This window comes from Bos mutus, chromosome 15 (genome assembly GCF_027580195.1).
Source record: "Bos mutus isolate GX-2022 chromosome 15, NWIPB_WYAK_1.1, whole genome shotgun sequence".
In the NCBI taxonomy this organism is placed as follows: Eukaryota; Metazoa; Chordata; class Mammalia; order Artiodactyla; family Bovidae; genus Bos; species Bos mutus.
Genome location: NC_091631.1, coordinates 5,276,713 through 5,303,868, shown reverse-complemented (window position 1 = coordinate 5,303,868; position 27,156 = coordinate 5,276,713). Strand labels below are relative to the sequence as shown.

Here is a 27,156-nt window from a genome sequence, read left to right as displayed (position 1 = left end):
CATTTTCTAGGTTGAATCTTGTCCTGCTTCTTTTGTCCAAGTCCCTGACGTCCTTCGGTTCGGTTCAGTTGCTCAGTCGTGTCCGACTCTTTGGGACCCCATAGAATGCAGCACACCAGGCCTCCCTGTCCATCACCAACTGCCAGAGCTTACTCAAACTCATGTCCATTGGGTTGGTGATGCCATCCAACCATCTCATCCTCTGTTGTTCTCTTCTCCTCCTGCCTTCATTCTTTCCCAGCATCAGGGTCTTTTCCAGTGAGTCAGTTCTTTGCATCAGGTCACCAAAGTATTGGAGCTTCCTTAAGGTCCTGTATACCATTTTTCTATCCAAGCTAGTATGCTAGCAGTTTCTGCCTTTGGGTCATCAGCGATTTTCTTAAACCACTTTCCTCTCACTAGTAAATAGAGTCAGAAAGCCCCAAATACCTCATGTTAGCCGAGGGGAAAGTAATTTGGTACAGTGCAAAGAGAATATTAGATTTCTCCGATGCATTGGTCACCATTTCATCCTTGCTTGTCTGCAATTTTTCCAAGGATTTCACTTCAAATTATCATCTTTGACCAAAGCTAACATTAAGTTCGCAATAGCAAGAAAGAAATCCAGTATTCACTACTTCTTAGCCAGTATTTCTCTATTCTGTTTTGCCTGAAATTTTTACACAGATGAAATGTGGTTAAACTAACGTCACCATGGTAACTAACACAGGCGTTTTCTGTGTGTAGTTCTTCTTGCTGTCTGATGGCGGCAGTCGAGTCAGATCAGGTTTACTTGATCTTACTGCTGGGAAAACAGTCAACCTTTAAGACCTGTGTCATCTTAGCCTAAAATCCAAGGAGAAAAAAGTGAAAAGTAGAGGCTGATTCTCAATCCCTCTCCCCACAACATTTTTGATGCAGCTTTCATTGGTCTCAGGGTTTCAGTATATGTTGCTTATGAAGGCTTGCTTTTTGACCTATTGAGGAAGACCTCGTGATTCTGGAGGCCATATTTTTTTTCCCCCACATGAAAACTGAGGACATGTGGTATAATGAATACATTTGTCCCAAAAAATCCAGAACAGGCGGTCACCATACTTTCAGTGTCAGGGGCTTAAGAATTTATAAACAGTTTCCACTCTGCATTCAAAAGACAGGTTCCTTTCCAGAAGGCATGATTTGTGTTGTTTTTCTGGGAGCAAGGAGGCTGGCTGTCCCTCTCTGACTCAGGCTCAAGAGACTGCATTTTCTGTGTGCATCCCAAGCCCTCCTCCTCCATGGTTCGGCACAGTCCTGGTGTACAGAGCCGTCCCCGGCTGCTGTGAGTCACTGGGAATATCAATGGCTAGAAACGAACTTCGTGCATGGTCCCTGGCTGGGTCACCCCCTAGAGTGAGTTAAGTCTTGGCTGTCAGAAACTGCTCTTGTGCCAGGAGGGCTAAGCCATATTTATTTTTACCAGGCCTCTCAGACTTTCTTGTTTGTAGTGAGAGATCCTGAAGAGCATGCTAGAATGGGCTGTTTGTCTCCCTTTTATTGTCCTCTGGGACATGCCCCTAGGAAAGTCGTAGGGGATTGCCAATTCCAGAGGGGGTCTCAGAGGCATTGGTTTCCTCAGAAACACCACCCCCATTTCCTTCATCCTTCTAGGACGGACCAGGGGACTGCATTTCAAAGATCAGAATATTGCCTTGAATTAGACCGTCACTAAATGGCCTTTTCAAAGGACACACAGGAAGTGCTACAGAAACAAAATAGAAATGGGCATTATTTTGATCCATTTGGGTTGGTAGAATCCTCCTCTAACCCAGGCATCATTCGACAACCTGAATTCTAAAAGTAATTCTTCTAAGAGGCTTGACACTTCACACTTTAAACCAGTGATTCTCAATCAGGAATGATTTTTGCCAATATGGGGCAATACCTGATGACATTTTTGGGAGCAAGTATTACTGGTGAATGATGAACAGAGACCAATAAGCAGGATATCTCTCCCCACAGCAAATAATTATCCAGCCCAAAATGTTAATAGTTCTGAGGCTGAGAAACCTTGGTTAAAAAAATTAAGAACATGAGTCTGCAAAAAATTGCTCCATCTCTGGACTCACGTTCTTGTGTGAATGGAGGCGGGAGATCTTAAAGCTATAAAATGGAAAACAAGAGAAAGCACAACTAAAGGAGCTGAAGAGTCTATACCTATCTGTCCAGGGTTGGCTATTACTAGTATTAACTCACCTAGTGGGGGTATTTATTATGAGTATCTTATGTCCCAGGCACTGTAGAAGCAATGGTAACTAGATATATTGCGTCCCTGGAACTTAAAGTCTATGTTGGGGAGGCTACAAGTATACAGAGGCATTAAAAGAATAATCTCACAAATGAATTTAAAGCTATAAATGCTATGGGTATTCAAGGAAATGGACAGAGCCTGTTTAGATTTGGGGGTTCAGGGAAGGCCTGTCAGAGGCACTAACACTCATGCTGAGTAAGATTCACAAGACTAAGAGTGGATGGGGTGGGTCTTCTAGGCAGAAGGAACAGTATGTACAAAGGCCCTGAGCCAGGAAAGAGTCTGTAGAGTTTATAGAAAAATATCAGTAACTTTTTAGTAATGGGTATGCTTCTATCTGGGCTTCCCTGGTGGCTCAGCAGTAATGAATCCGCCTATAATGCAGGAGACACGGATTCGATCCCTGGGTGGGAAAGATCCCCTGCAGGAGGGCTTGGCAACCCATTCCAGTATTCTTGCCTAGAGAATTCCCAAGGACAGAGGAGCCCGGCGGGCTACAGTCCATGAGGTCCCTAAAGAGTCGAACACGACTGAGCAACTAAACAACAACAACAGCAGCAAATGCTTTTATCTGGGTTCAGGGAGCTACTACCAGAGACCAGAAGAGAAAGGTATAAAGAAATAGTCCAGTTTGTATTTCTATGCTTTCTTTAATTCCAGATGCTCCACAAAACCATTTCTAGCACCAACACTTTTCACATTCCAGGTCAACAGTAGTATTTGAGTCAGGATCTGAGTACCATGGCTGATACAGTTCCCTGGTGTAACTTGAGGCACATGCTGAAAAATGGGACTTCCTAGCACATTTTTAAAAAATCTCCTGAAAGCTTGATAGTCACACACCTGACCTGATACATATAAATAGAGCTTTTGCAGCAAACGTCTCAGTACATCTTGCTAATTTCAGCGGCCAAGTTGAATGTAGAATGGTGGATAAACAAATGGACCAATGAATAAATACTCATTGGTAACAACCGTGACTCAAACATCTCTGTAAATGGTCTGTTTCACACATGCCCCTTATAATTCATTTTCTACACAGCAGCACAGTGACTTCCTAAAAAACAAATCAGATCATGTTATTACTAGGCTAAAAACCTTCCCATGCTTCCTACTCAGAATAACGGCTGTACTCAGAATAATGGCTGTACTTCTCACATGTTCTTTGAGGTCCTTCATGAGCTGACCCCCACTTAATTCTGTGACCACCTTTCCCCTTGTTCATTCTGCACTAGCCACACTGGCTTTCTTTCAGCTCTGCAACACACTACCATTTCTCACAACTTTTGCACAAGCCATCTCCTCTACTTAGCATATTGTTTGCCCAGACCCTTCTATGGCCACTCTCAGCTCAGTGTCATAGCCTCAGAGCTCACCACACTACGTGTGCCTTGTCCTTACTCATTGCCTTTACTCTGTTTTATATCGGAGATTGAATAAGAATTCATGGAGATGGGGCCATTTTGCCAAAGTCTTATAGGATGTGTAAGAGTTTGCATGGGTGCATGCTTAGTCTCTTCATTCATGTCCAACACTTGTGACCCGATGGGCTGCAGTCCACCAGGCTCCTCTGCCCATGGGATTCCCCAAGTAACAATACTAGAATGGGTTGCCATGCCCTCCTCCAGGGGATCTTCCCCACCCTCCCACCACCCACCGCCAGGGGTTGAACCTGAGTCTCCTGCATTCTAGGTGGATTTTTTTACTGCTGAGCCACCAGGGAAGTGTTATGTACAAGTTTACTAGGCAGAAAATGTGGAAGAGGTACATTCTAGGTGGAGAGAAGAGCTTATCCCAAAGCAAGAGGGTGTGAATGAGCTCAGTATGTTTGGGAATAGTGAGTAGGAAGGAAGGTATGGCAAGAGAATTACGTGTGTAGGAAAGAGTGAATGGCATAGTGGCTGGAAAACTAGATTGGAGCCAGACTGTGAAGGAATATATGTGTCTGCATGTTAAGGAATTTTGCTTCATCCTAGCAATGGTGAGTCAGCAGTATTTTCAAAGTAAGGAAGTAACATGGTCAAATTTCAATTTTAGAACAATAAACTCTGTGACAATATAGAAGATGACTTGGGGGAGAAAAAAATAGACACCAACTGCAGCTTTTTGTCCTGAGATTCTAAACTTTGGGAACTTCCAGTTCATATCCTGAGTTTCTTTAGTGATTCCTAGTAGATTCCCTTTCATCTTCCTAAACTAGTTCTCTTGTCTATAGGCAGCATCCTCTCTACGCCTGTTGTTGAGTTAGTTGCTTTTTTTCTGGGTATTTCTTAAGCTATGATGATCTGTCACATATAGTATTTAGGTGTAGGGAGGAGATACCAATGCTGTCTGATTGATTTTTAATCTTCTCAATGATGCCTCGCCGTTTGCTGACCTCTTTATTTAATGAATTTGTTTCATGAATTGGTTCCTGTGAGGCAATCGTAAGTCCTATGGATTGGATGGCCTTCATTCTCTAGACTATTAATCTAAAGTAGAGGGGAAAGTCTGTTTGATAGGCACTGTGCATGGTTCTGGAAATTGAAAGATGAATGAAGACTGTCTCTGACCTCCAGGAACTCACAACTTAGTAGGATAATTCAAATCGTGTTTTTTTTTTAATGACATAATTTTTTTAAGTCTACTTTTTCTAATATATTGTTTACGTTTTATTTCCAGTCCTTAGCTACATGCATAACCTGTGAAATTAACATTTATAGAGCACTCCACCCCACAATAGCAGGATAAACATTCTTTTCAAAGTGCACCCACGACATCTACTGAGGCATATTTACTAAGGTAGTCCATATTCCAGATTGTAAAACCAGTCTCAATAAAGGCAAAAAGATTCAAGCCATATAAGATTTTATATCTGATCACAGAGGAATCAAACTAGAAATCAAGGAATTCCATGGTGGTCCAGTGGTTAGGACTCCATGCTTTCACTACTGAGGGCCTAGATTTGGTTCCTAGTTGGGAATACCTGACCACCTGACCTGCCTCTTGAGAAACCTGTATGCAGGTCAGGAAGCAACAGTTAGAACTGGACATGGAACAACAGACTGGTTCCAAATAGGAAAAGGAGTACGTCAAGGCTGTATATTGTCACCCTGTTTATTTAACTTATATGCAGAGTACATCATGAGAAACGCTGGACTGGAAGAAACACAAGCTGGAATCAAGATTGCCGGAGAAATATCAATAACCTCAGATATGCAGATGACACCACCCTTATGGCAGAAAGTGAAGAGGAACTCAAAAGCCTCTTGATGAAAGTGAAAGAGGAGAGTGAAAAAGTTGGCTTAAAGCTCAACATTCGGAAAACTAAGATCATGGCATCTGGTCCCATCACTTCATGGGAAATAGATGGGGAAACAGTGGAAACAGTGTCAGACTTTATTTTTGGGGGCTCCAAAATCACTGCAGATGGTGACTGCAGCCATGAAATTAGAAGACACTTACTCCTTGGAAGGAAAGTTATGACCAACCTAGATAGCATATTCAAAAGCAGAGACATTACTTTGCCAACAAAGGTCCGTCTAGTCAAGGCTATGGTTTTTCCAGTAGTCATGTATGGTTGTGAAAGTTGGACTGTGAAGAAAGTGAAGTGAAAATCGCTCAGTTGTGTCCGACTCTTTGCGACCCCATGGACTGTAGCCTACCAGGCTCCTCTGTTCATGGGATTTTCCAGGCAATAGTACTGGAGTGGATTGCCATTTCCTTCTCCAGGGAACTTCCCGACCCAGGGATTGAACCCGGGTCTCCCACATTGTAGACAGACGCTTAACCATCTGAGCCACCAGGGAAGTCAAGAAAGCTGAGTGCCAAAGAATTGATGCTTTTGAACTGTGGTGTTGGAGAAGACTCTTGAGAGTCCCTTGGACTACAAGGAGATCCAACCAGTCCATTCTAAAGGAGATCAATCCTGGGTGTTCATTGGAAGGACTGATGCTAAAGCTGAAACTCCAATACTTTGGCCACCTCATGCGAAGAGTTGACTCATTGGAAAAGACTCTGATGCTGGGAGGGATTGGGGGCAGGAGGAGAAGGGGATGGCAGAGGATGAGATGGCTGGATGGCATCACCGACTCGATGGACATGAGTTTGGGTAAACTCCGGGAGTTGGTGATGGACAGGGAGGCCTGGCGTGCTGCGATTCATGGGGTCGCAAAGAGTCAGAAACGACTGAGTGACTGAACTGAACTGAACTGAACTGGGAAACTAAGATCCCACAGATTGCACAAAGAAACAAAAAATTAAACAAAACAGAAACACCTCTGGAAAACCCTCTGGTGTATGGAAATCCTGAATAATACATTTCTGTATAAACCATGGGACAAAGAAGAATTCCAAAGGGAAATTAGATAATGTTTTCTATTTTAATTCATAAACTTAAATGTTTAAAAAATACAAAATCACATTTTGGAAAATTGGAGCTCTCTTTGTGGGAAGATTTTTAACTAAAAATTGCATTTCTTTATAAATAGACAGGTGTTCAGGTCATCTGTTTATTCTTGAGTGAAACTTGCTAGTTTGGATTTCAAGGAATTTTTCCATTTTACATAATTTATTAAATGAGTAACACTGTCCTACTATTCCCTTAGTGAAAATGACATAAATATTTATCCAGGTGCATACTCCAGGACAGAGGAAGGCATGGCTAATTTTTGTGGGCTACCAAGAAGGGTCAAAAAAAATTTTCGTTTCTTTTAAATTACATGAAAGTATAATTTCCAACTCTTTTTGCAGCACAGAAAATATAAAATAACAAGAAGGTACGAGTCTGTAATTGTCTTTGGGCTCCAGTTGAATTTAAGCCGTGTCCTCTAAACCACTTTCTTGCAATGCATTAGTTTTCTTTAACTGACCAAGAACTTGTGACCATTCTTTGCAAGTTCTCCCAAAGTTCTGGTCTGCTGATCTGGGGCAGTCTAAAATGATTTGTCTGTGAATAATATTTTAAAGTAAACATGTAAATCTCATGCAGTGGCATCACACTTAGTTTTTGCTTTTCTCTTATGGAAGATGAGTCTTCGAAGAAGAGCCTTGTAGCTCAGCATGAATTTCATGACCTGCATTTCTTAGGAGCTGCTTCGCCTTTAGCATCTTTCTGCTTGATGAGTTGATAAAAGCTTGTCCTAGTTTCTTGAACCTGTTTTGTAGCAATAACTCAGACTGCGTTTTTTTCTTTCTATTGTTTCCTTGAGGTTTAAAACTATTTGGTACATTTATGTTTGCTTTTCCGTGGTTTTCAGTTCCAAGGAGGATTTTCTTCCCTATCCATCTCTCCACAGATCCTCTGCAGAGCCAGAGATGTCTGTTCATTTTCTGTTTATAATTAGAAATTATAATCTGATAAATTGATGTCTCAACATATCCTCTCTCATGGGCATTTTTTCTATTGAGTTTGATGTTTCCATTCTTTATGCTGCAGTATTGACTGTCACATCTTAAGCCCTCTCTATGTTTTGATCAATTTCATATCACTTGCTTATATTCAGGATTGTGGAGTTGATCTCTGATTTATTGGTTTACCTTGATGATTATTTGTTTGGGTAAAAATTTCAGAAGTATGTAATGATAATTGAAGAACCTGAAAAGTCCATCTAATTGAAGGCTGAGATGTTTTTCTTTTTTTTTTTTTTAACATTCAACAGGTTCACAGAAATACACTTGACTCTAACAATTCTTGTGTATTTCTCCTTTTCTTAAGATCTGATGTTGTAAAGGTTTCACTAGAAAACTTCCTTTGCTACTGATGGGTTGCCAAAACATATTCATGTGATGTACAGCAAAAAAAGAAATCTAAAAGTAATGGCCACTTTTGGGGAAAAACAAACTCTCTATGAAGGGTCATGACTTCTTAAAAACATTTTAAAGATTTTCAAGCCACTTCATTTTCAGGTTGTTTGTATGCCTATTATAGATCATTTTAAGGATAAAGAAAAGTATAAAGAGGAAAAATGTAAGCAGTACTTCCATCACCATTTAAAGGCTACCTGCTATTTCTGTGCAACCTCAAACTTTCTTGAAGGCTTAGCCTAGCGACCACCTGCCCTTTTCTGAGTCTTCCGCCTCAATGGATTGTTTAGGACATTAAGAGTGGAAGACCGACTTTAAATATAAGGGCCCTTAGGATTTTTATGGAAGGGATGGAGCTGTAGGAAAAACCTACAAATTGCTCCAGAGATGACATCTTGTTCTTATTTAGCTTTCTTTGAGTCATTAACAGTCGGGCGCCACTGGTGCTGAAACTTATCATTATTATAACCGCAAATGGGTTAATGCCCAAACAAAGCTATATTCTTGGGGCTGGTTCCCAGCTCCACCGCACAGACCCCAAGAGCAGCACCCTCCAAATCCCAGGATAATGCCCCACAAATGAGGTGATGTCAAATGTTCAGCCTGAACTCAAAATTCTCTTCTTTTATCTGGGAGCTCACATTTGCTGGCAGGGAAGGGCCAAGGGGAAAATAAATAAATAAACGTCAAGCCAACAAACCCTAAAAAAAGAGGCTATGTGGTTTAGCGGTCAGACCACTATCCTGGAGGTTGAGATCGCTGCGATACAGTTCCAGCTCTCCCACTGACTGGCTGGATGATGCTAGACAAGTCATTTTCCTGACACGGTCCTCGGTTTCCCTACTTAGAAAAGGGAGCACTGCTTTAGAAAGTTTTTATGAGCACAAATGAAATGACCTGTGAATAGCTTCAGGTTGCTTGGAAATAAAATGAAATTGCAATCCTTAATAATTACCATCCTATTACTTAATTAATAATACAGTAAAAAGCCACAGGTGTTAAAGTTATGAAACTCCCATACCCTCAAGGTGCATGGGGGATGGGGCAGGGCAGTGGGAGGCAAGGGTGGAGGAAGAAGGCAAAATTTTTCAAATAAAATTTGCAGAACTTCACATCAAATACCAAATTAGCAAATTTATTACCTCAAGATAATAAATGCTGCCCTGAGTTTGGCTTTGGCCCTTTATCCTTACCACATCTAAACTCAGAGTGACTCACAGGAGCCTAGAAATGAGACATACACAATTTTAAGGGAAAGGGAGAATTAGGAGGTTTGAAGCTTCTGCTGGAGGAGGCTAAGAATAGACCCACTCAGAACACAAAGAGAGCCTCCTCTTTCCTCTTCCTCCCAGTGTAGGTGGTCTACTGGTTTCCCAGTCATTCCTTTGAAAAAATGATTTTTGTTTTCTTTCTGTCCGCAAAACCCCACCTTGTGTGGGGGAGAGCTAGCTAAAAATGTGAGGACAGAGTCGCTTTTTCTACTGCGTTAGAACTGTGACAAGTACTGTACAATACTAACCCCTTGTTGGGTGTGGAGAGGGGCTGAAAGACAAATACTGAATGTGAATATCTGGAGACTTGAAAACCACGGAGTTCTCTACCTTCTTAAAGGAAAAGTGAGCAATTAGGAATATGAGGGGGGAAAATCCAATAGGTGTGCTTGTTTGTGCATCCCACTCCCCCAAGACGTGGAGCGTCTTTTAGGGGGAAAAAAAAGACATTTGGGAAGGATATCAAATAGTAAGAGACAGAAGTAGAAGGAGGGGCTATAAAGATAAAGAGGAATTTGAGACGAAATGTCCATGAAGTCATAGATGATTTAATGAGCACCTTCTGGATGCCCAGTCTTGTCACAAGCAAAGACATCTCTGACCTCAAGCAGCAGCTGAGATATGGGCATGTGAAAGCACTTTGTAGTAATTTAAGACGGTAAATAATCAGATAAAATAGAAAGAAAGTGAAGTCACTCAGTCGTGTCCGACTCTTTGTGACCCCATGGACTATACCTAGCAGGTTCCTCCATCCATGGGATTTTCCAGGCAAGAGTACTGGAGTGGGTGCCATTGCCTTTTCCAGGGGGTCTTCCAGACCCCTGGAACCCAGGTCTCCTGCATTGCAGGCTGAGGCTTTACAGTCTGAGCCACCAGGGAAGCCACCAAAAAAAAAAAAAAAAAAAAAAAATTGATGATGGGATGTTAAATGTTTATGGAGATTTAGAGGTGGGAGCTACTATTGTGGGGCTTCCCTGGTGGGTCAGTTGGTAAAGAATCTGCCTGCTATGTAGGACACTGCCGGCAATGCAGGAGACTTGAGTTCAATCCCTGGGCCGGGAAGATCCCCTGGAGGAGAAAATGGCAACCCACTCCAGTATTCTTGCCTGGAGAATTCCATGGACAGAGGAGTCAGATGGGCTACAGTCTACGAGAGTAGGACACAACTTAGCGACTAAACCATCAAGTCTACTATTAGGATAACAGTTGTATAAAGCAGGAAGAGTCATGAAATTCAGAAATTGAGGGTATATGGAGGGCTGGCAATAAGTTTTCCACACCGGGAAATATGATGGTTTCAGAGGAACTCTCCGCCTCAAATTCCTCTAAAACCATCGCCTCAAGAACGGGAGTCCAAAGAAACTAAGACCGCCGCGAGGCAACTGCTCCCGGAACTGGTACGGCCAGCTTGGAGTTGCGATACGGAAACTGTTTGCGTGACACCTCCTCCGCCTCCTGCCTCTCCCGCCGCGTGGGTGCCATGGCAACCGAGAGAGCCGGGAGACCTGGGTTCCGGAAGCCGAGGAGCTGGAGCTCTGAAGCCACCCTGATCAAAGGATGCTGAGTCCGGAGCGCCTAGCCCTACCGGACTACGAGTATCTGGGTAGGCGCTTCCTTCAGCTTTGGGGAAGGAAAGAAATGCCAACGCATTAGGCCAGGGTCTGGGGAGGAGGATGGGGCGGGATCTGAGTGTGAATGGGTTGGGTGGGCTAGGGAGGGGCGAGGAGGGGGCGCTGATCCAGGGGCCTGAAGGTGTAAGGCCCAGCGAAGAGGAAAACAACATCTGGGGAATAAAGAATGCTGAAGTGTACCCGCTGGAGCTCAGGCAGTGTGGACTGTGCTCACAGTGGGCTAGGTTGGAGTTGAGAATTGGCGGGGGTGGGGGGCTTTGGGGATGTTATGATATGCTGCTAGTGGAGTAACCTTAGAACCTTGAAGCGCCACATCAGTCATTCCGTGAGCCGTCATAGAACCGTCACGGCGGCGGCAACTACACTTTCGAGTGTTTCTTTTACATTAGGCGCTATGCTAAGCATTTTACATGCATTCTTTATTGAATCTTCGTAACAGCCCTAGGAGGAAACTTTTCCTTCCATTTTGCAGACGGAGAAACTGAGGCTGAAGAGATAACTTACACAAAGCCACACCGCTAGGAAATGGTATGGCCTGGATCAGAACCTAATTTGCCCACTCCTGAGCTTGAGTTCTTGATCAGTAGGGCTGCGGCTGTAATACGTAATGCACACTTAGCACCTTCAGGGTGGATGAAAAAAGGGTGTGTGTAGGTATATGCATACGTGTAAGGACACGTGTTTTAAAACGTTGTTTAATCGCTAAGTCATGTCCAACTCTCTTGCAACCCCATGGACTGTAGCTGGCCAGGCTCCTCTGTCCATGGGGGTTTCCCAGGCAAGAATACTGGAGTGGGTTGCCATTTCCTTGTCCGGGGATCTTCCAGACCCAGAGATCGAACCCACGTCTCCTCCATTGGCAGGTGGATTGTTTACCACTGAGCCACCAAGGAAGCCCTTTAAAACATTAATAGACTTTACTTTTAAAGAAATTTTAAGTTTACAGGAAATTAAGCAAATATTATAGTGTTCCCATGTACTCCCAGTTTCCTGTTATTAACATCTGACATCTCTTAGTATAGTACACTTGTTACAGTTGATGGACCAATATTGATACGTTATTATTAACTAAGATCCACAGTTTGCCTTAGGGTCAGTCTGTGTCAGTACAGTTTTATGGGTTTTGACAAATGCATAGTGTCAGGTATCCACCATTATAGTACTGTGCAGAGTAGTTCCACCCCCTGTCTATTCATCCTTTCCCCTGTCCCCCAACCATTGACAACCATTGACCTTTTTACTCTCTCTAAAGTCTTACTTATTCAGAATATCATGCAGTGGAGTCACAGAGTGTATATCCTTTTCAGACTGGCTTTTTTCACTAAGCAATAATGCATTTTAGGTCCCTCCACATCTTTTCCAGGCTTGATAGCTCATTTCTTTTTATCACTGAGTAATATTCAATTGTATGGATATATCGATACTATACACATTTTTTTAAATGAAAAACAATTCCAGTTTAAATTTCTGAATTTGTCATATGGAAACTAGATTAAAAAATATAAAGAAGTTTATAAGAAAAAGTCTCTTCCAGCCCTTTCCCCCTCATCTGCCAGTTTTCATCTGTCCTCAGCCCACTACTAGTAACCACTGTTAACTGGTTTCCTGGTGTCCTTCCAGAGTTTAGTTTATTATGTATATAAGAGGTAATGTATTTTTTTCTTTCTATATATCTCATAGTGATTTCTATATCAGTGAGAGCTTTCTCATTCTTCTAAAAAAATTTTTGGCCACATAGTATTGAAATAATTTATTTGACCAGTTCTTGGTTGGTACACATGTTGTTTTTAGCCTTTTGCTATTACTGAAAATGTGTGTATTGGTCGCTCAGTCATGTCCAGTCACGACCCTGTGGACTGTAGCCAGCCAGGCTCCTCTGTCCATGGAATTCTCCAGGCAAGAATACTGTAGTGGGTAGCCAGGAGATCTTCCCAACCCATGGATCAAACCCAGGTCTTCCGCACTGCAGGCAGATTCTTTACTGTCTGAACCACTCTGTCTAACCAGAGAAGGCCATTACTGAAAATGCCCCACTGAATAACCTGTAATTTTGTGCCATTACTAGTATATCTGCAAAGATAAAACCAAAAAGTAAAATTGGTGGGTCAGAGATATATGCATTTTAAATATTGGTAGACATTGCTAAGTCATGTTTCACAGGGGTTGGACTGTTTTACACTGCTGTTAACAATGTAGGAGAATCCCTGTTTCCCTATGGTCTTTCCAACAAAATATATCAAACTCAAACCATCGGATATTTTCAACTGGTTAGTGACAGATAGTCCCAGGGTAGATTTGATATGCGTTTCTCTTATGAAGTTAGGACTCTTTTCACCAAGGTTAAGGGGTATATGTGGCTTTTGAAAGGAGTATATATACCTACTTCTCCTAATTGGAGAAGGAAATGGTAACCCACTCCAGTATTCTTGCCCAGAAAATTCCACGGACAGAGGAGCCTGGCGGGCTATGGCCATGGGATCTCAAAGAGTTGGACTCAACTGAGCGATTTCACTCACTCATATATACCTAAAGAGCATAATTAAGTCACAGATAATTTTGCATCCAATGAATAATAATGTCTAGCAATGCCTAGACTCTTGCTAAGAATTTTATGTTTTTTCTCTTACTTACTCGGTACTAAAGAGTCTATGAAATATTTGAAAAGCCTAGTCCTTTGTTCAGTTCCTTGGATATTTGTCTCAAAGTCTTGACATATTTAAATTATATGCCTCAAAGGCTTGACATATTTAATATTACTGGTTCTTTGGTGAGTAGAAGTTGATGGTCCCTGCATAAGTGGCTTTTTTTTTCAGGGAGACTAAGCCAATGGCATTATTGATAATGAATTTATAAACAGAATCAAAGTTTCAGATTGGCCAAAAAAACTTCAGCATCCAACCACTTACCTAATTATTGAACCCTGGATTATTGAAGCTCTTTCAGGTTCTGTTGCATATTTAAGTGTCTTAACTCCATGTCCCAGTCACTGCCTAGACATTCATATTGCCCTAAGCAGGGTCATACTACTCACTGCCTTCCTCGTGGTTGCTCAAACCATACAACTCTGCTGAAATGCATTTGTCTTTAGTTGAGAGCAACCCTGCCCATTTCAGTTTGGTCTCTTTTAGAGGCATGCTGTTGCTGTTTGAAGCATTCACCCTCCATTTAACAACCACTGAAAATCGTCCCTTATAGATTAATTTAATGAAATATTTTCTGGTTTGAAAATTTAAATACTTGTGGAGGTTTTGTTTGACTTGATTTGGCTCTTCTCCTTTTCTTCTTCTTTTTTTTTTTTAAATTATAAAGTCACGTGTGTAGAACTAGACAAGAAAATGCATACAGAAAAAGAAAATTGGGGAGACGGGAAAGCTCTAGGTATTCAGTGCATGGGAAAAGTGAAAGTTCAATATCCCTTAGTAAGTGTAAATGGAGACCTCTTTTTAGTATTATGTACAAATTACAGGGATACCTATTCAGTGAATATCTATAGGTTTTCCTTTCTACCTGTTAGCCAGGACTTCTATTTGCCTTTTTCACTACTAGTGAAGAAAAGAATCTTTCATCATGTTGGGTAAACTGATCCGTTCCCTGCTGACTTGGTGGATTTGGAACCTGTAATCATGGCCTGGAATGGCTTTAGTATCTTAAGATCATCATTACAGAATCAGCTCTGTGATGTTCATGCCTGCAGTCATCAGAATGGAGTGACAGAAACTGTGTTAATGCCCAGGCATAAATAGAGAGAGGAGAATCTGGAAAAGAGATGAAATAAATATAGAGCCCTTGAAAGAGTTCCAGCTTCATGAAAGCTACTTATTGGAAGCTTCTGCCAGAGGCTGAGGTGTGTCTGTGTATCTGGTTGGGTGTGGAGAGTTCTGTAGAGCCGAAGGGCGGCCTGTTCTGGTCCCAGGTTTGCAAAACACACTCCCTACTTGCTGACGTGAGTATAAGCAAGAGGGTGTGAAGTTTATCATCTTCCCCCACCTAGACTGGGGAGGTGCTTGCTCTCACTCATGCTCCTATTTACCACTTCTGTTTCTGTGGAAAGTGTTTGTTCTCACTAGGTTGGTAGTGGACCGGCATGATAGGTAACTCCAGGGAATCAGGGGTGGTCTTTCTCCTTTGCAGGCTGTACTTACAGAGGAATCATAATAAATTGGATAGTTTTTTTTTCTTAGTGTGGATCTTTTTTTTTTCTTTTTTGAGTTTGTTACAATATTGCTTCTGTTTTATGTGTTGGTTTTTTGGCTATGAGACCTGTGGGATCTTGGCTCCCCAACTAGGGATTGAACCCACACCCCCCACATTGGAAGGTGAAGTCTGAACCACTGGACTGTCAGGGAAGTCCCTGGATAGTTTTTTTGTTTTTTTGATTGGAAGATAATTGCTTTACAATGTCTCGTTGGTTTTTGCGTACAACTGCGTGAATCAGCTGTAAGTATACATCCCCCCTTCTTGACCCTCTCTCCCACCCCCAACCCCCACAGTTATTTTGAAGCTATAGTTTTTGAACACTTCATTTATGCTTAACACTGTGCCTTAACTCGTTTCATCTTCACAACCGTCATACAAGGTATTATTAGGTAAAGGAGAAAGGGAAGGATATACCCAACTGAATGCAGAGTTCCAGAGAAGAGCAAGGAGGGATAAGAAAACCTTCTTAAGTGAACAGTGCGAAGAAATAGAGGAAAACGATAAAATGGGAAAGACTAGAAATCTCTTCAAGAAAATTGGAGATACCAAGGGAACATTTCAAGCAAAGATAGGAACAATAAAGGAGGAGGAAATGGCAAGGACCTAACAGAAACTGAAGAGATTAAGAAGAGATGTCAAAAATACACAGAACTATGCAAAAAAGGCCTTAATGACCCAGATAACCACCATGGTGTGGTCACTCATCTAGAGCCGGACATTCTGGAGTGTGAAGTCAGTGGACCTTAGGAAGCATTACTACAAACAAAGCTAGTGGAGGTGATGGAATTCTAGCTGAGTTATTTTAAATCCTAAAAGATGATGCTGTGAAAGTGCTGCACTCAACATGCCAGCAAATTTGGAAAACTCCAGCAGTGGCCACAGGACTGGAAAAGGTCAGTTTTCATTCCAATCCCAAAGAAGGGCAACGCCAAAGAATGTGCTCATTTCACGTGCTAGCAAGGTCATGCTCAAAATCCTTTAAGCTAGGCTTCAACAGTCCATGAACCAAGAATTTCCAGATGTACAAACTGGATTTAGAAAAGGCAGAGGAACCAGAGGTCAAATTGTCAACATCTGCTGGATCATAGAAAAAAAGCAAGGGAATTCCAGCTAAACATCTACTTTTGCTTCATTGACTACTCCAAAGCCTTTGTGTGGATCACAACAAACTGTGGGACATTCTTAAAGAGATAGGAATACCAGACCACCTTACCCGCCTTCTGAGAAATCTGTATGCAGATTTAAGAAACAACAGTTAGAAACGGACATGGAACAACAGACCAGTTCAAAAATGGGAAAGGAGGACTTCAAGGTTGTATATTGTTACACTGCTTATTTAACTTATATGCAGAGTACATCGTGCAAAATGCCAGGCTGGATGAATCACAAGCTGGAATCAAGATTGCTGGGAGAAGTAACAATAACCCCAGACATGCAGGTGTGTGTGTGTGTGTGTGTGTGTGTGTGTGTGTGTGTGTGTGCTTGTGCTTAGTTGCTCAATTGTGTTACCCTTTGCAACCAGGCTCTTCTGTCCATGGAGATTCTCCAGGCAAGAATCCTGGAGCGGGTTGCCATGCCCTGCTCAAGGGCAGAAAGTAAAGAGGAACAAAGAGCCTCTTGATGAGGGTGAAAGAGGAGAGTGAGAATCTGGCTTAAAACCCAGCATTCAAAAAGCTAAGAATGTAGCATCTGGTCCCATCACTTTATGGCAAATTGATGGGGAAAAAGTGGAAACAGTGGCAGATTTTATATCCTTGGGCTCCAAAATCACTGCAGATGGTAACTGCAGTCATGAAATTAAAAGACCATTGCTTCTTGGAAGAAAAGCTATGACAAATCTAGATAGCATATTAAAAAACAGAGACATCACTTTGCTGACAAAGGTCCGTGTAGTCAAAGCTATTATTTTTCCAGTAGTCATGTATAGATAGATGTGAGAGTTGGACTATAAAGAAGGCTGAGCGCTGAAGAACTGATTCTTTCAAATTGTGGTGCTGGAGAAGACTCTCGAGAGTCCCTTGGACAGCAAGGAGATCAAACCAGTCAATCCTAAAGGAAATCAACTCTGAATATTCATTGGAAGGACTGATAATGAATGCAAAAAGCCAACTCATTGGGAAAGACCCTGAAGCTGAGAAAGATTGAGGGCAGGAGGAGAAGTGGGTGACAGAGGATGAGATGGTTGGATGGCATCACCAACTTAATGGACATGAGTTTGAACAAACTCAAGGAGATTGTGAAGGACAGGGAAGCCTGGTGTGTTGTAGTCCGTGGGGTCACAAAAAGTTGAACACAGCTTAGCAACTGAACAACAATAATTATTAGTCCTATTTAGTAGTTATTAAAATCTCATTTTACAAATAAGAAAACTGAATCTTAGAAAGGCTAATTGATTTGTACAAAGTCACATAGGTGGTGATGCACACAGGTGGTGATGCAGATTCAGATCCAGGTTTATGGAATTCCATGCCTGTTTTCCCCTCTCTTCAGTTCAGTTCAGTTCAGTTGCTCAACCATGACTCTTTGCGACCCCGTGGACTGTAGTACGCCAGGCCTCCCTGTCCATCACCAACTCCCAGAGTTTACCCAAAGTCATGTCCAGTGAGTCGGTGATGCCATCCAACTGTCTCATCCTCTGTCATCTCCTTCTCCTGCCTTCAGTCTTTCCCAGCATCAGCATCTTTTCAAATGAGTCAGCTCTTCGCATGAGGTGGCCAAAGTATTGGAGTTTCAGCGTCAACATCAGTCCTTCCAATGAACACCCAGGACTGATCTCCTTTAGGATGGACTGGTTGGATCTCCTTGCAGTCCAAGGGACTCTCAAGAGTCTTCTCCAACACCACAGTTCAAACCCAGAGATAAAAATAAACAAACCAAAATAGCTGCTGCCTGTAAAGGGTGTGATCCTTGCTTCCCTTTTAAGACTGGAGCTCTTAAACAGTTCATTAGTTGCAAACAAGTGTCCTGAGAACAGAAATTGTATCTTACTCATCCTTGTATACCTGCCTTTCACAATACAGACACCTTATACATACCTGTGTGTTACATAAAAGTGAAAGTGTTAGTTGCTCAGTTGTGTCCAACTCTTTGCAACCCCATGGACTGTAGCCCACTAGGCGCCTCTGTCCATGGGATTCTCCAGGCAAGAATACTGGAATGGGTTTCCATTTCTTTCTCCAGGGGATCTTCCCCACCCAGGGATTGAACCCCGGTCTCCTGCATTGTGGGCAAACTCTTTACCACCTGAGCCACCCATGCAACATGAATAATCTGACCTTAGGGTCCCCCAAGTGTGAGCAGCTACAACAATAACTGACTTATTAAGTACTTAGTATGTACCAGGTGACATTCTATATACTTTACATATTAATGCACATGAAGATAGTTTCAGTTTTTATCTCTATTTCATAGATGAGGAAACTGCAGCACCAAGGCATTAAATAAATAGTGAGTCCTGGAGGCAGGATTCTAATCCAGCAGTCTAATTTCAGAGTCTGCATTGTTAAACTCTATGCTACAAATACCTTGAACAACTCCAAAAAGGAGGCTCCATGGTTGCATGGATTCTGGAGTCAGTTCAGATGACTCCAAGGGCTTAATTTAACATTTCTGCCAGGAGGGGGCGTCCTAGGAACCAGGATGGATCAAAGAATAGTAAAATTCCAGTTCCTTCTTCCACTGGGCTCATCTCTCAAAGGCAAGCAGTAAGGAAGATTACGACTAAAAATAGACCGTTTAGGGGAGCTTGCGTGACCGTAATCTATGTACTTTGTGCAGCTGTGTGACCTTGAGGAAGTTACTCAACCTCTCTGTGCCTCAGATGCCTAATCTGCAAAATATAGATAATAATACCTCATGCGTATAAGCTTTTAGAGCAACACCTGGCTGATACATTATGAAAAGAGGATATACAAAGATGAGTAAGATATCTTTTCCTCTAGAGCATCTAGGTAGGTGCTCAGTAGATATAAGCTGCTATTATTATTCCTGTTTTTTAATAAAAACATGTAATACATCTGTGGCAATGGGTCACGGAGCCCGACACGACTGAAGCAATCTAGCACACACAATACATCTGTGGTACCCATGAAACTGCCTCTCAGATCTCCTAGTGTGGGAGGGGAAGATCATTAACTCCAGCTCTCAATCCAACACCTTGTTCACACTGAGGTCATACTTCCTGCAGGCTGCTCCCAGCAGATGACTGGGTGAGGCAGGCAGACCCACTTTTATGAGAAGTGTGACTCCTCTAATGGTGACTTAGGCTTGAGGACTCCCACCGCACCGCAGTCTAATACTCCCATTCTCTTCTCTACGCGGGTCAGCCCTGCAGTGCATCTGTCACCTCTCGGAGTCTCTTCCAGCTCCCTCCGCATATTCCCTCATGGGCTTTTCATCCCCTAAATCTCTTGCATGTCTGATCCTGTCTTCTTGTCTGCTTCTCAGAGTCCCTGGACTAAAACAGCCTCCAACAGTCACTGATATAGTCCCTTTCAGTCATGAGGTTAAAATTTCTTCAAGCCTTGGCAGAGGTTCTGACATATGACTGCTTCTATGTTGAAGATTCTTAAGTGTTACTAATCTTGGTTTGGGGTTTGTTTTTTTTTTTTTTTGCATTTGCTGATATCAACTTGTTTTATTGCCAGACATAATTTCTCTTTTTGCTTTTGGATGAGTCTTGATAAGCAAACGTAATTTTGTTGGAATATAATCAGTTCAGTTCAGTTCAGTCCAGTCGCTCAGTCGTGTCTGACTCTTTGCGACCCCATGAACCACAGCACACCAGGCCTCCCTGTCCATCACCAACTCCCAGAGTCCACCCAAACCTATGTCCATCGAGTCAGTGATGCCATCCAACCATCTCATCCTCTGTCGTCTCCTTCTCCTCCTGCCCTCAGTCTTTCCCAGCATCAGGGTGTTTTCAAATGAGTCAGCTCTTCACATGAAGTGGCCAAAGTATTGGAGTTTCAGCTTCAACATCAGTCTTTCCAATCTCCCAAACCCAGCCTCATGCTAGGAAACATTGCCATTTATAGTAAGTCAGAAGAAATACTCATAGGATTTTAGAGAGCTCAGGTTGTTGCAGAAAGAAAAGGAATAAATACTATAGGTGTTACACTGATTCTCTAAATCTTTGGAAACTAGGTTTATAATAATAAAGCTGGTCACTTAGAAACAGTAATGCATATGTTCACATAATCATGAACGTAATATTCATAAGTGACTGTAACACAAAGTAACTGTGTAATAAGTGCCGACTGGGAAAAATTGAGGGCAGGAGGAGAAGGGGATGGTTGAATGCCATCACTGACTCAATGGACATGAGTTTGAGCAAGCTCTGGGAGTTGGTGAAGGACAGGTAAGCCTGGCATGCTGCAGTCCACGGGGTCTCAAAGACTTGGACACGACTGAGCGACTGAACTGAACTGAAACTGGGAAAAGAGCGGAGACACCTGCCTACATACAGTTCACTCAGTCTGTTATAGCACTTAGATCCCATCTCCCATGTATGGCGTAAGTTTCCTGCAGGGAGTGGCACGTTATATTCATGCTTTGCTTTATATAGAGAAGCTATTCAGGGAACAAGAAAGAAAGAATGGAAGGAAGGAAGAATTAGGAAGAGAAGAAAGGAAGGGGAAAGGGGGAAGAAGAAAGAGATGATTTTGTGGACATGTGCCTTACTGTTTTTAAGTGACCAGCTTCATATATTGTAAACCTATGAATAGTATCCAGAGACTTAGGAAGTCAGCATTTAACATCTATAATATTTATTTATTTTCCTTTCTGCAACAACCCGAGCACTCTAAAGTCCCATGAGCATTTCTGTTGACATATTGTAAACAGCAATGGGTTGGATTGGCACTAGCATAGGGTTGGATTTGGAAGGTTCACTAATCATATTCAAACAAAAGTAAGTTTGCCTATCAGGATTCATCCAAAAGCAAAAAAAGAAATCGCCATCACAGGGGCAGCAGCTCCCTAGGCAGCCCAGTTCTGGGGTGTGCCTCTGGGAGTTGTTCCTGGAAGTTCAGCCTAGACTCTGCTTCAGTCATCTTTCTAAGGATTCCATAAGCTACTTAATAAATGTAATCAATGTTTCTGTTGGAGGGGGTTAGGGATGGGGAACGGAGGCTGTCGGAGGAGAGCAAGTGAGTTCTAAGGCATGCTGTTTGTTGACCATTACCCACCTCTGTTTCTCCTGGGTAACTGACTACAGGTGATGTCAGTATTATTCTACGGATTAAAAATAGTTCTGTAAATTTTTTACTTTGCCTATCATTTATATATTCAGGTAATCTTAAAGTCTTCCCTCCAAATGCTATCTAAAAGTTGGAGATCACTATTTTTTGTTATAAATACCACATTTGCTAAATGAGTGAATTTAGGAAGCTGACTAGGTAATCAAAGTTTTAAAAAGTAATAAAAAAGACTTCAGAAGAGATAGATGATCAAGTTATCTCTGGTTCATCTTCCAGTTTATATGCTTCTTAGCGCTTATCACAATTATCTTATTAATCTATTCGTGTATCTTGTTACTGTCTGTTTCTTACTAGAATGTAAGCATAAGGGCAGGCTCATTCTCTCAGTATCTCCAAAATCTAGCACAGTGCTTGGCCCAAGTTAAGTGCACAGTTGTTAAATGAACAGCGTGCTTTATGTGGGCTTTCCAGATGGTGCTAGTGGTAAGACCCTGCCTGCCAATGCAGAAGATGTAAGAGGCTTGGGTTCAGTCCCTGGGTCAGGAAGATTGCCGGGAGGAGGGCATGGCAACCCACTTCAGTGTTCTTGTCTGGAGAATCCCATGGACAGAGGAGCTTGGCGGGCTGCAGTCCGTGGGGTTGCAAAGAGTCGGTCACGACTCAAGCGACTTAGCACACACGCACACTGCTTTAAGTAGCAAAATAATTTTTTTTTCAAATGAAAGAAAGGAATCCAGCTCAGAAAATAGTTATTGAATTCCTGCTGTGTGAGAGACACTAGGGTTTTTTTCCCTTCTTCCATTGACAACCAAAGGAGAACTGATTAAAATCTTTGCTCTGAATGCTGTCCAAATGTTGGGGATCACCATTACTTGCATATATACTATGTTTACTAAATGAGTAAATATAATTTCTTGGTTGACACCATGTTTTCTCTGTTTTGATTACACAGCAGTAAGATTTAGTTCCTTTTTTCAAATGGTTTCTTATGAAGGAAGGAAATTTTATACCATTTTGAGGCATCTCCTGGAGATCCCGTTTTCAGTTGGGCAGAGTAACATGCTTTGATTAAGCCTGGAATTACCCTTGTCAGCCAATTGCTGGGTGCTTCCCTACGGGCCTTAGGAAATAGCTCATCCTATGATTGGAATTTCAAGTCAAAACACATTTATCTGAGCAGAATTTTAATGATTTATCAAAGAGAGGAGGGGTTTTCCCAAACACATCTGAACTTACCAAATTACTGATCCCATTAGCTATGTTTTCTCTTAAGCACTTCTCTTTAAACAAAGTAATTACAGCTGAAATCATCCAATGTATTTTTCATAAAAGCTTTTGACTAAGTTGTGTTTGATTAGCAGGAACCCAGTAAAAGTAAATATTGTTTGAGAAGGCACTTTCTGAGCCCTTTCTTTTTCTTCATTGAATTAGCTTTTTTGAAAGCACTGTTCTTTGGAGAGAGTAAGAGCCTTTTTCCAGCTGTCCTATTGTGTAGCCCAAGGTCTTGTTAATACTATTATCTGGCCCTGAGATTACAGGTAATTGTGATAAAACACAGGCTTCAGTTTCTGTAATCTCAGACAGAAATCTGTTTGTGCCCTGGCCTTCACATCAGGTGTTTGTGAAATTCAGACTTCTCTCACCTGGAATAGCACCCCCACCCCCCGCCCCGGCCCCCAGTAAACAGAGGTATCTGGCAGGGAAAGGGCTGTATAAGAGCCATTGCCTTTATTTATTTATTTTTTTTAATCATGTGGCAGAACTCCTCCTGTGGCCAACTTACATACAACATGTGCCCTAAATGGGAAAATTATATATTTTAAAATAGGCATGCTTAAAACAATAACACTTTTGAATGTGAAATGTACCAGAAGGCCGCATGTCTCTGGCTTTGCTTGTCAAATGGAGAGGCTGCCAGAACCACTCGGCTCCATGGTTCTCATGCCCTAAAGTCCTGGAAACTGACACGTAAGTAGGCAACGCACAAAGAAGCTCAGCCCATGAGAATGAGTTTGGGCGCCCGGCTGCCCCCTTTCTCTCTGTGTGGAGTTCTTTCCAGCTTCGCTTCTCCTGTCCCATCACAGTGGTTTTCAGAAAGGAGAGATTAAACGCATCTGGTATTTCAGCATGTTAGCTGCACAGGCAACATGAGGCTAGCACTCAGGCCACTGTTGAGCCTGTCATATGGAAGGAATTGCTTTTCAGGGGAGATTATAATTGTGTATGTAGCCACACAAATGCACATTCTGCCTGGAGGGAAATGCACAGAAGAGGAGGCCTTATGCTGCCACTCAGGTCTCTTTGTGGAGGGCTGCATAAGGAGCCCTTACATGGCATAGTCAACTCTTCTGGGCTTAATGAGTCATCTTTTTGTGTGATGCCTACTTCAAAAAAAGAAAAGGTGGGGGGACGGGGGAGGATGGGAGTAGAGGGGGAGAAGAAGAAACACACTCTTCCCCAAGTGAGTTGCTTTTATTGGCCCTGCAGCTTTGTCTAAGAGTTTTGCAGATTCCTGATGACATCATTTATAATGCTAGTGCACAGACAGTAAACAAAAAAATAATTTAGCTTTCAGGCATTTTGACAAAACTTGAATAGTCCAATTTAGAGAAATGATAATGAGCTTTATGAACAGTAAGCACATGAGCTTAAACAGCAAGCATGACCCCAGTCTTTCTTGGAATGTGACACATTGAAAGATGACTGTAGAGAAAACCAGAAGCTTGACACTTTTGAATCATGTGCAGTTCAGACTGGAGCCCACGGTCTAGTGTTAATCCCATGCAGTGTGTTCTGGTTAGTGGCTGAAGTACAGGCTACCAAGTGAGCAAGTCATTAAGCCCCTTGAGCCCTAGCGTTGTACCTGTGAGAAAGGAAAAGGTAATATTACCACCTACCTCACTGGAATGTTAGAAGATTGAGACGATAAACATGTAGAACTCTTTATAAGAAAGATATTTTGTAAATAGAAAATACCATTATTACTCTCCTTGATCAAATTTCCCCAACACGAGGAGTTGATAAAAGCTACCTCAGACTGGGTTGAGAGGATGAATTAATTAATATATGTCAGTTATCTTACAGTAAGGTATTTAATGAGACCTAAAATTGTCTTTCTTGATAGTCTGTAGACCACCAAACCTGATATTTAAGCACATGATTAACTTACAAAGTCTTACACGTGCCGTCGGTCTTTTGCCTTGCCTTCGAGAATTGGCATGGTAGGGAATGGTGCATACTCTACCATGTGGTGGTGGAAGAAAATAAGTTAGGTCTTCAGGAAGCATGGCCCTGCCTCTTTTCTTTTCAAGGTTATGCCTACAGATGATCTTTGGAGTCTTGCTAATCTTTGTTGCCCTGTCTGAACATAGGTAGTGGCTGTTTGGACCTTTATTCTTCCAGTAAATATTTGGTTTTGATTTCATGTTTCTAAAGAAGAAACAAGCTTATAAGGAAAAGAAGTGATTGATTTATCTTACATTGTGAACTTTTCTTATCATATTTCTTAGTAGTTTAAGAGAAAATAATTGTTGTTGAAGGACCTAACTCTGAGTTCCCTAACTGGAAAGGTCTTAAACTAAGCCAAGTAATAAAAACCGCTTTGGTTGTTATCTTTAAAGAAGGGATACCGGAAAAGACTTTATATTTTTTAAATGACAAAATTATCGCTGACATCTCTGCTTCCATTTATGTTGGTATTTGCATAAGGTTTTAGGCAACAAAACCTGAGACGACCCCCTTGAAAACAGTGTACTTTTCAATGTAATTTTCATCTTCTGTTTCCAAGTACACTAATGTTTGGATAACCTCACTTCCCAGATTTCATTTTGTATTAGATGACACAAAATGGGAAACGCTATTTCATTTAAACTCTAAACCCTCAGCAGAGATTCTCTCTCGTACATTTTTTTTAATTAATTAATTAATTTTTTTACTTTACGATATTGTATTGGTTTTGCCATACATTGACATGAATCTGCCACAGGTGTAACATGTGTTCCCCATCCTGAACCCCCCTCCCACCTCCCTCCTCATCCCATCTCTCAGGGTTATCCCAGTGCACCAGCCCCGAGCACCCTGTCTCATGCATCGAACCTGGACTGGCCATTCACTTCACATATGGTAATATACATGTTTCAATGCCATTCTCCAAAATCATCCCACCCTCGCCCTCTCCCACAGAGTCCAAAAGACTGCTCTATACATCTGTGTCTCTTTTGCTGTCTCGCATACAGGGTCATCGTTACCATCTTTCTAAATTCCATATATATCCATATATATGTATTGGTGTTTTTCTTTCTGGCTTACTTCACTCTGTATAATAGGCTCCAGTTTCATCCACCTCATTAGAACTGATTCAAATGTATTCTTTTTAATGGCTGAGTAATACTCCATTGTGTATATGTACCACAGCTTTCTTATCCATTCATCTACTGATGGACTTCTAGGTTGCTTCCATGTCCTGGCTATTGTAAACAGTGCTGCCATGAACACTGGGGTACACGTGTCTCTTTCAATTCTAATTTCCTCGGTGTGTATGCCCAGCAGTGGGATTGCTGGGTCATATGGCAATTCTATTTCCAGTTCTTTAAGGAATCTCCACACTGTTCTCCATAGTGGCCGTACTAATTTGCATTCCCACCAACAGTGTAAGAGGGTTCCCTTTTCTCCACACCCTCTCCAGCATTTATTGCTTGTAGACTTTTTGACAGCAGCCATTCTGACTGGCGTGAGATGGTACCTCATTGTGGTTTTGACTTGCATTTCTCTGATAATGAGTGATGTTGAGCATCTTTTCATGTGTTTGTTAGCCATCTGTATGTCTTCTTTGGAGAAATGTCTGTTTAGTTCTTTGGCCCCTTTCTTGATCGGGTTGCTTATTTTTCTGGAATTGAGCTGCAGGAGTTGCTTGTATATTTTTGAGATTAATTCCTTGTCAGTTGCTTCATTTGCTATTATTTTCTCCTGTTCTGACGGCTGTCTTTTCACCTGCTTATAGTTTCCTTTGTTGTGCAGAAGCTTTTAATTTTAATTAGGGCCCATTTGTTTATTTTTGCTTTTATCTCCCATATTCTGGGAGGTGGGTCATAGAGGATCCTGCTGTGGTTTATGTCGGAGGGTGCTTTGCCTATGTTTCTCTCTTTTTAAATACAGAGATAATATTCCAGCTTCTAAGTAAGCCCAGCCCCCCAAATACTGTCTTAAGTGGGAAATATATTCAAACAGATGTTCTTGGTATGCCAGCTGGAGTCATTCTCATATCCAGGAGGACTAGAATCAGTCCTTATATTTGTGAGGTAGGTACCAGCTTGACCCTCACTTTTCCATGAGGAAACTGAAATTTAGGTTATGTAACTTGCCCAAGGTCATCCAGCTAGTAAATATGGAGGTGAAGCTTGAATGAAATTTATCTAACTCTAGAGCCTGTGTTGTCAGCTACTTTGCTTTTAGGTCTGATTTCTCAAGGCCTGCTTTCTTACTCAGTTCATAAGGATTTAAGGATTAGAACTTAGTATTTTAACAGAAATGTCAATGGAATATATGATATATTCCCCATATTCCCTGATATATAATAGAACATAACGTTTTATTGATGACATGGTGTCATTATTTTAGACGTTTGTACTGTAGATGTGTTATGACATTTACTCGTGAGGGTGTATGTTAGGAAACAGGGACCCAGAGAGCTTAAGTAAAATTTCCAGCGTTCATGTAGATAGCAGTAGGTGGAGCTAAGATTTAATTCTAGTTCTTCTGATTCCAAATTTAGTGGTTTAGGTGCCACTTAATCAGTGTTGGTTAAA

At 41.8% G+C, this 27,156-nt stretch overlaps 1 protein-coding gene across 1 annotated transcript in view; it reads left to right on the top strand.

The window, feature by feature from the left end:
- The first annotated feature begins 10,766 nt into the window (after positions 1–10,766).
- Positions 10,767–27,156, top strand: part of CSTPP1 (centriolar satellite-associated tubulin polyglutamylase complex regulator 1) — a 208,733-nt gene continuing 192,343 nt past the window's right edge. Inside the window, exon 1 of the mRNA XM_014479182.2 lies at positions 10,767–10,927. Within this exon, the coding sequence (XP_014334668.1) occupies positions 10,882–10,927 (46 nt within the window). The 5' untranslated portion in view covers positions 10,767–10,881. The remainder of the gene's footprint in view (positions 10,928–27,156) is intronic.